We start from the raw sequence: 10,080 nt of genomic DNA on the forward strand, positions 1-10,080 counted from the left end.
TACAACCACTAATGTAACATCTACTAATTTAAAAAGCGGAATTTTATTTTTTTTGTAACAACTCACATTTTCGAAAATAAACATCTAAATATTACACATGCATGCAGCCCTATTGAAAATTATATCATTTAAAAATAATCGTAAATATTTGACCATTTAAAATAGTGCTGTTTAAAATGGCAAACTCGTCCAACAGAATATGCGTAAACATAAACGAGTAAAAATACTAGTAATCATCAACGTATCAAAACCAATGTTTAAAAGTGTTCAAATCCTCTCAAATATCATAAAATCGTGATGTGCGGAAAATGAGATCATCGGGTCATGTGCGCACACCCAACCCTGTCTACTCAGACTTCGATACCTCCAGCCTCCTCATCAATATGCTTACCTGCATCAATCATGCCTATAACTCTATATACTCAAAACACATGTACCAATATAGCAAATACATATACATAGCATACAACAGTGAAAAATATAATATGATCAACATACCTTTCATGAACTTAAAAAAAAACGTAAACGTGTCATATGAAATCATAACGTGTCAAAACAGATCATTGTATCATCAAATACTTATGCATTAACTTTAATTGAATTCATTTCATTAGTTGTGACATTTGTATCATCTTTATCGGTTCATCGTTGTACGATGGATCCATCTACATAAAATCTGGGTTTATGGGTACCCAACGGCTATCGGACATCAGCGGCAGTATTACCCATCCACTGTGCCTAGGCTTCATCATTATCATTTACATATACATCGTTAGTCACAACCAATTCTCATCCTTCAAAACATCATCATTTTCATCACTTATAAAAATCATGCACGTACATAATTTTTTCTTAAAATCGAGCATGCAATGTATTTTTCAAAATTTCATAAAAATCATATACATGATGCATAAACATTTAAAAACATGACAAATATGTGCTCAGGACGCTGCCGGGACTAAAATCTCACCTCGGGGGGCAAAATGACTATTTTGCCCCTAGAAACCCAAAATGACTGTTTTACCCTTGGACCTCAAAATTTCGACCTGAAGCTTACCAAACTCCTTAAAATATCTCATAACATATTTAAATGTATTTCTTAGACGTAAACTCGAGCCCGTTTCAAAACTTGTTTGATTCGTTTTAAAACTTGGACCGGGGTCCCGGTTTTAACCCGAAACTTAACCAAATTATTCCAAACTTAAACCATACCTAAAATACATCCTACCAGCCCCTAAACCTCACATTCCAGCCCACTAAGACCCACGAAAACGAGGCCACAAGCAGAATTTCCAGCAAGGGCCAAGTTTGAACCCTATTGCAACCATGCTCCATAATTTCCCATCTAGCTCACGACCAAGAGGACCAGCCCTGATCCAGTCTCACCTTGACCACCAAAAGGACCCCTCTAGACCTGCTGAACCCACGGCCACAGCCCCATGTAAGGCCTAACTCGCCTACACTCGTTAGTCACCAAGGAATGCACACCCGCAGCCAACCTCTCTTCTCCACGATCGATCGGCTTTAGGGGTGGCTCCAGCAGCATTCGAGCCATCCTAAGCCATGTCTCAGACCTACCATGGTCTAATCCAAGCCTTGTATTGGCCCTTGCACCGCCAGCTCAAACCCCTTTCACGCAATCTCCCCAAAACCGAACCAAACTTGGCCCTACGACGCACGACCTCCAGCATACAGCACCAGATCTCGACTCCAGCCTAGTGACAGCATACTCCTCGACATATTCAGCCCATAAATACCCTTGCTCGGCGCTCCTTGCACCATGGTAAACAAAGAACGTGAGTTGTGAAAGGAATATGTACGAAAATCATAACAACCGAAGCCATAAGCGTTTGTATATGCAAGATCTATAACATTTTGACCATGGAACACATGCAGCAGGTATATAGCGTGAATGACGCAAAAGAAAAAAGATACATGGCGTGCCTTGATGATTTATGAACGAAAACTTGAAGAATTTCACGTTTGGGAGGCGCCGGAGGAGCAGGGAAAGACCTTTTCTTGAAAGACAATGAAAGAGCGTTCTTGCTGCTGGTTTTTCTCACGTGGAGGCTGCTATGAGAGGGGAAGGACGGCTGCAAGGGTTAAGGGGAGTTTATGGTTAGGGAAAGTAGGTTCAAGTTTATTTAAAATTCACACAGTTTCATTAAAGATTACTCCAAAAATGTTTCTTCCTTTCATAATCTGAAAATGTGGTAAACTTGAAAGTTTTAGCCCTATGTCTTGGCTTGCATCTCCAATTAGTTTCATGTCATTTGAAGTTCTAAGTAAAAAGTTATGCTCCTTCTCCCAACATGTGTCAGTGAAAGAATGACGATACACATGACGCACTTCAGGGCACTCTTGGCTTGTCATCCACAATGATTTGGACAAAACTCAAAACATGAAAGTTGTAGCTTTATATCTTAGCTTTCTAATGGTTGTAGCCTCACACAATTTGGATCAATATCCAAATCATTATGCTAAAACACGTATGAACTACCGTATTTTTATCTCATTTCCTACAATTTCATGACAAATTTCATTACACTACTTTACCTACACATCTTACCATCAATATTTAGACACATATTAATTCTCAATACACTATGGACAATATAAAAATCATATTCAATATCACTATCGATACCTTAATCAACACGTGAAACATAATGAGCCAAATAACCACATACTAAATTACATAACCACATTATAAATCACTTGTACGAGTAACCAGACATTACAATATGTCTCCAATTGATATTGTTTAGCAAAATTAGACTGCATATACAAGAGTGCTAGATGATCCCCAAACCTCCTTAGCAATCTCGTATTTTGCCAATTGAGCACCAATTGAGTGCATAACAAAAATATTAATCCACATAATAATTTTCGAATTATCTGCCTCCCAAACAATCAATGACGCAGCATAGTCAGTCTTCGTCTGGTATGTAGGCTTGTCTCACACACCTGTGACATAAGCCCACATCGATTTCTCCCGCAAGAAATTCTTCATAACATAACCCCATACGAATAATTTTTTCCATCCAATTAAATATTAATCGACTGAAGAGAATCGTCTTTACGAGTAGCCATGATGCCAAAACCAAACAAAATCGAACAAATAAAAAAGATACAAGGCAAAGAAGAAATTATACGTGATTACCAAAGAGAAACTATACGAACGAAAGCTATGAATGGGTTAATAGTTCTTCTTTACCATGGACAGATTCATGAGATAGAAGCTCTGATATCATGAAGAAGTAAAGGAGAGTTGGTAAAAACAATAAGTTACAGTCTTATAAAATCGATGATAAAAATTACAAAGAATGTTGTTTTTAGTTAGATTAAAGTACAAAAAGAATAAAAAGAGTAATCTACCTTGAGAGATAATATATATATATATCTATATATATATATATATATATATATATATATATATATATATATATATATATTGATGTATAATATTTTTAGAAAGCATGCATGATTGGAAATTTTTTTATGAAAACATGTTGATGTACAGTATTTGTAGAAAGTATTTTTATTTCAAAATTGAGGCAGATTTATGTTTGAATCTATCAAATTTTGTTAACCCAGTATGGTTTTTACATTTGAAAATTTTTATACTATGAGATATTTATAATTTAACTAAAATTTGTATAGTTTAATTTTATCAAAAAGTAAAAATTAACTTGAATTTTTTTTTTTTTTTAAATAGCTTAAGGCATCCACAATTGTAGACATAATACATGTCAAGTCATCCAAATATCCTCTCCATATAAATATTCATCACTGCACACCATTGATTTGTGTGTCACAACAATACTCGGTTACAAATTTGTAACCGAGTATTGCAATTTTTTTTAAATTTCTTCAAGCCAGCGTTAGTTTAACGCTGACTTGGCACACGTGCGTGCATTGCACTCGTGCGTCAGACACCTGTAGTGGACAATTAAATAGAATCTGAGGTCGACCAATGTTCCATTTTTGGTCGACCAATCACCAATTGTTTTGGTTGACCATTTGGTTAACTGATTTTCTTTAATAGATGAAAATAATTAAAATGGTTAATTGATTTTATTTAAAAGAAAATAAAATATTAATTAAAGTGACAATGAGACTCATAAATATCTGATTGGTGTGATATTTGATAGAGAAATATGAGATATTTGAATAGAAAAATATTTAAGTAATGATGTGAATTATGAGATCCACAAATATTTGAAAGAAATATTTTTCTCATTCTAGATGACCTTGTAATTTTACAAGCCCGCATCCCTAAAAGTGTATTGCCTGCCACCTTGAAAGTTGGAACCTCAAGCAGGGGTGAGCATGTCCGGTTTGTCGGATAAGATACCCAACAAATCGGATAATCATTTCAACCACCCGAGCCCAACCCTAATTGTTTAATACCCCAAATTTCCTCGTTAATCTCTAAAGCTTGAAAATATTTTCAATTAAAATGGTCATAAACCTCTTGACTGCGTTTTCATATTTTTCTGAATAATATTCCTTTAATTATTAATTAATTACATCAAAATCTGAAACATAACAAGAATTGCAATGTTGAATATATGTCGGTACCCAAACTAACCCGAAAAAAGGGTCCGTATTCGGCATTTTGAAAGAATAACCCGACTCCTTTGGGTACCCGATACCTGAGCGTCCACCTCTACAATAACAAGGGAAGTAAAATCTTACGCAGAATCTACCTTCTCAAGCACCAAAACAACCCAGAATTCAAAATTAGAGTATCCTTCTTGGCCATTTGAACTGATACAAAATAAAATAAAAAGCAAACTGTAGATAGTGTAGGCGTTTGATAGCAAATGCAAGTTTAGGCACCACCAGATTCCAACATCTGTATTCATGATCACCGAAAGTAAAAGCTACAAAAACAAACAAAAGACATCAACTGGGAGGTGCTCCACCAGAACCTCGACCAAAACCAGGACGTCCACCAGAACCCTGCTAGGTTAAAGAAAAATTAATGTTTCTATATGATATGAAACAGAGTTCCATTTATTCATTTTCACGTCTAGTATAAGAAAATAACTCTTTAGTACAAACTCACAAGTAAAACCGGTTTGTGAAGAAACAAAATGTAACAGGAAAGGTGATATTTAACTATTTCCAATAACAAAAAATACCATGCATACCAGAAAATTTATTCTCAACGGTAACATTCTGCACCCCCACACCCCACTTCAGTTAAGACCAAAGTTCTAAGAGGGAAAGGTGATATTCAACTACCTCCAATAACAAACTACGATATGTAATCATGATGTCTGTGCACATAACAAGCTCAAACAAGCCTTGATAAATACTCAAAATTGATTGATCCCATTAAGCCTAGTTGCTTAGTCTAACAAAAAGAAGTTAACTGCCATACTAAAATAATTATGCATCCTGATTCCTGAAATACTTATGGGTAGACTATGCTATCAAACCAAAAATAATATTGACAAATATCATGAGAAAAGAAGAAACCCCTGGTCAATGAAAATTAATATCAGAACAAGAGAACGAGGATTACCCTGAAGGCAGGTTGGTAATCAGCTGGTGCTCCACCCTTGTCACCGCCAAATTCACCTGGTGGTCCTCTTGGCCCAGCGCGGTAGCCATCTCTATCACCAAATCTTGGCCTGTCACCCTCGAATCTTGGAGGTCCACTGTACCACAAAACCAAGTACTTAAACTAACATATCTGAGGAAATGTTATTAAACACGTTCAAAAGTCCATTCCTCCAAAACAAAATAAAGACAAACTAACTAACACACAAAAAAGACCAAGAAAACAAACATAGCTCGTTCTTAAGATCCCAAATACATACCACAGCTACAATAAGAAGTAAAATCAAACTGCAGGACATAAAAACCAGACTCAATCCCACAGCAGTCATAAATACGCAACTAAATACAATTATGTTTATTTACCGTGGACGGTCACCAGGGGGACCACCCATTGGACGGCCGAGGGGCTTGGCAGACTTCTTCAGCGTGGCAGGCACGATCTCCGATGGCAGATTGAGGTATGTGCGTAGGAATTCAATGCCATCATTGGTAAGGTACCAATAATAATGCATCCACGCGAATGTCTCACGCACATATTCCTTCGATTTGAAGCTCTGCATCAGCTTGATCACCTGGAGATTGGGCACATCAATTTCCGGATGCTTCGCGAGATTATAATCCTTCTTCGCAAAGCACACACCCTCTGAAATACACAAAAAGAAAATCGTGTAAGAAATAGCATATTCATAAATCTTCGCATGTCAACACAACACATCACTTAATCCAACAAACTAAAGAAATTTCCGAACAAATACGCCAAAATAAGCATCAAAACTGACAAGCACAAACATAAATTTCCTTATCGGACTTCGAAGCGAAGACATAACAGCAACAAAAACCTGACCTTGGAAGAGGTATTTTGAGATCTCTCTCCTGTTCTTCTCCGGGATGATCTGAAACAGAAAATTCATTACAATGACAAATAAATTGATACGTAAATCATGTAGAATACATGAATAATAACAGAAAAATAGCGCCTAGTGATGATTGAGATGAGCAATTTCACCATGGCTACTGAGTACTGAGCAGTTGGCGACACAGCAGCTAACACAGAAAAGATTACGAGGGGATGCCGAACGAAACCCTACACGGTTTCAGTATTTATCAATTTGGGTTAATTAACTGATGGGCTTTATATGAGCCCGGTGAAAAGCCCAAATGAGGCCCAATGAAACGACCGACAAATGCTTGCCCACTTAATCCATCTATTATGAATTGAATTAATTTTAATCAACTTGTTTTCAATTATCAGAAATAAATAAAGAGATTTCCTTTTAAATTCATATTTCTATAGAAGCAATTAAAATTATTTATTTAATAATCTTACGGTAAAATTCAATTGACAAAAAATCATGTTGCCTTATTTAATTTGGATATACATTTTTTCTCGATTTTGTTTTTTCATTCGCGGTAAACAAAAATCACAACTATAAACCAAGTATTTTATGTTTCAAATTAGCCAGATATTTTTTTTGAGCCATTGAAATTAAATTTAAATTTATTATAATATGAAGTAATTTCAAATTCTTCTTTCAAATATTATATTAAATCTAAAGTTTCCGATCCAAACGCAATATTAGGTTATATTTTAGAGTGAGTCTCATGTGAGACCGTCTCACGGATCTTAATCTATGAGACGGGTCAATCCTAACTATATTCACAATAAAAAATAATACTATTAGCCTAAAAATTAATACTTTTTCATGGATGACCCAAATAATATATCCGTCTCACAAATATGACCCGTAAGACCGTCTCACACAAGTTTTTGTCTATATTTTATTCGAAACAAGACTTAGAACTCTATTCATTTAAAAAAAATAAAAAATTAGATTTTTAATATATGTTCTCAAATCAAATAATATTCAGAGTTTTTTTTTTAAAATTACGATGGAACTTGCAATCGTTACTTTTCGGTGTTCGCTAGATAAATTTTGAGATAACACGGTAACATGTAAATTACATTAGACAGCAAAATTCATTAGGCAAACCCTATGCGACAAACTCACATGAGAGTGTTGGTAAGAGATATGAAACTCATAATTATTGTTATAATATTCAACCTACTTCACCAAATCGAACGCTCTATAAAAAACGAATCATGTTCAGATTTAGTCACAATAGTAAATTACTCGTTTATAACTCATAGTGTTTGCACAATATTGATATTTGCGGGCGTGTCAGGTGCGAAGTTGCACCAACTTGTGCGAAAAATAATAAAATCAGCCTTTTAACAATTCGAGCGACGTGAATTATAAATTCGACCATCAGTTCTAGTCTCCTGAAACAAAAAATGCAATGCCAAAAATGAAGAAAACTATTGGAAATTGATGGAAATAAATCCCTAACATAATTTTGAATTTACAAAAACCGTAGAAATTCATCAAAACATGAAAAATATAATAAATTATTGCTGAAATCTAAAACGATAAAGACCTAAAATTCTAGAACAGCTACTGAAAAGCTTGAAAACTAATGCTTGAAGACTGAAAATTAAACGAAAGATTTTGCAGATTTTTGTGCGTAGAATTGTGTTTTTTTTCTTGTGTCGGCCGATTCTTTTCTTCTGGCTGCTGTCAGTTTTCTCCATTATCCCATAATCTCCTCTATCTACTCCAATATCTCCTCCTAGGGATGGCAATGGGCTGGGGCGAGGGCGGGTTTGCCATTACCATCCCCATCCCCGAATTCCATTCACACCCCCATACTCGCCCCGATCCCTGTTTTTTCGGGTTCGGAAAATCTCCAAACCCGAAACTTCGGGGATCAACTTCTCATCACCGTTTCAAAAATATTAATATGGCAAGATTACGACGAATTCGGAGATTTTCTAAACCAAAAGTTATTATTATCTATTATTATTAGAGACAATATTAATATTAATATCAATATCAATATTAATAATAATAAGATTATTAATATTTTAAAAAATAATATGATTATTATATTATTAATATTAATCATACGAATATTTTATTATTGATATTATTTTCCGGGCGGGTTCGGAGATTTCGGGGATGAGTATAGTACTCCTATACCCGCCCCGAATTACATCGGGGATTTAAAAAAATCTCCAAACTTGAACTCGAACCCGAAAAAATCGGGGATCCCCATCCCCATTTCGGGTTTTCCCTACGGAGCCCCAAACCCGTGGAGAAAGTTGTCATCCCTATCTCCTCCTGTTTGCATGTCTTTTAACTTAATCAAATTAATTTAAATTATTGATGTCCTCATTCTTTTCCTTGGATTTGGGCTTATTTATTTTTGGGTCTAATTAAAATGCCGCTCCAACACAATGATTCATTGATAACTCATGCAACGAATTAGGAAACTACAATTAAGTGATTTAGAAACTCTGAGAAAAATTATTAGCTGCCATCACCCATACAATAAAGTGGCACAAATCCTAAATCGATCATGGAAGATGTCGATGTTCGAATCGTGGTGATAGAAAAACACTATTTCCCTTTTACAACATCTCAAATTTAAGACTAGATCTCGAGAACTAAGTTGTCGTATATTTTCAACAATTGTGAATATTTGACATATATTAAAAAAATAAGCATAATTTTCATAGTATTATTATTTTAATTTCATTTAATAATTTAAGAAATGTCCACTGAGTGTCCGGACTTTCCCTTTTTAAAAATTAAAAATTAAAAACTGGAGCAAGTAGCGTGAGCTGCATCGTGCGTTCCGCGGGGGTTTGTTTCATCCTGTTGTCTGCACGGGCAATGAACGGCCCGGATCACTCTACACCTCCATGTAAAAAAAAAAAAAAAATTGACTCGGAAAAATCCGAGCCGTTGGATCGGCACTGTCCACAGGGGTAAGGTCGACCGAACTTCAGCGGGTGGCTACTAGTTGCAGCCATCCATGCTGCAAGCCATCACCCTTGCGAATGATTATTTCTGAAGAGCGTAACCTGACTGAGCAAGTTGACCCCCGTAATTTTCGCAGCAGTGAACATCATTCGTTAACGGCAAACGAAATAAATTTTTCTAGTACGGTACGTCCTCGTCGCCGATAAACCAAGGACAACACAACTAATCGAACTTTGAATCTACGATTCAGTTCGACTCGGGAGGGGGAGACTGGTGATACCACATGGATGGGCCCACTACCCTTGGTCCATCTCTAGCCCAAATGGAAGACAAAACAATAAAGAGTCCATGTATTCTCCTATAAATACCAGGTTTGAGTGTTCAGTTAATTCATTCACTACATTGTTTGCAGCAGCACCCTTAGCTGCCCCTCTCCATATATCCTCAGTCTCTAACTTGAGCGTCGGAGGAGCTACGCCAGGACACCCCCTGGCCCCTTCCTAACGATCTTATTTGTGATTTCAGGCTCAGGGTAATTTCAAAACCTGCGTCTGGATCAGTGACACTTATTGGAAGATGTCGATGTTCGAATCGTGGTGATAGAAAAACATTATTTCCTCTGTACAACATCTCAAATTTAAGACGAGATCTCGAGAACTAATTTGTCATATATTTTCAACAA

General features: G+C 35.9%; 1 protein-coding gene across 1 annotated transcript; it reads right to left on the reverse strand.

Annotated features, from left to right (window-relative positions):
- Positions 1-4,690: 4,690 nt before the first annotated feature.
- LOC140817294 (small ribosomal subunit protein eS10z) lies at positions 4,691-6,681 on the reverse strand. The gene is made up of 5 exons (XM_073176939.1): positions 6,581-6,681; positions 6,419-6,467; positions 5,938-6,217; positions 5,537-5,672; positions 4,691-4,968 (listed from the first exon to the last, which is right to left on the reverse strand). Exons 1-5 carry the CDS (start codon positions 6,581-6,583, stop codon positions 4,912-4,914), a joined length of 525 nt encoding a protein of 174 aa, XP_073033040.1. The 5' UTR covers positions 6,584-6,681; the 3' UTR covers positions 4,691-4,911.
- Between the last annotated feature and the right edge of the window lie 3,399 nt (positions 6,682-10,080).

This window comes from Primulina eburnea, chromosome 16 (assembly GCF_022965805.1).
Source record: "Primulina eburnea isolate SZY01 chromosome 16, ASM2296580v1, whole genome shotgun sequence".
Taxonomy (NCBI): Eukaryota; Viridiplantae; Streptophyta; class Magnoliopsida; order Lamiales; family Gesneriaceae; genus Primulina; species Primulina eburnea.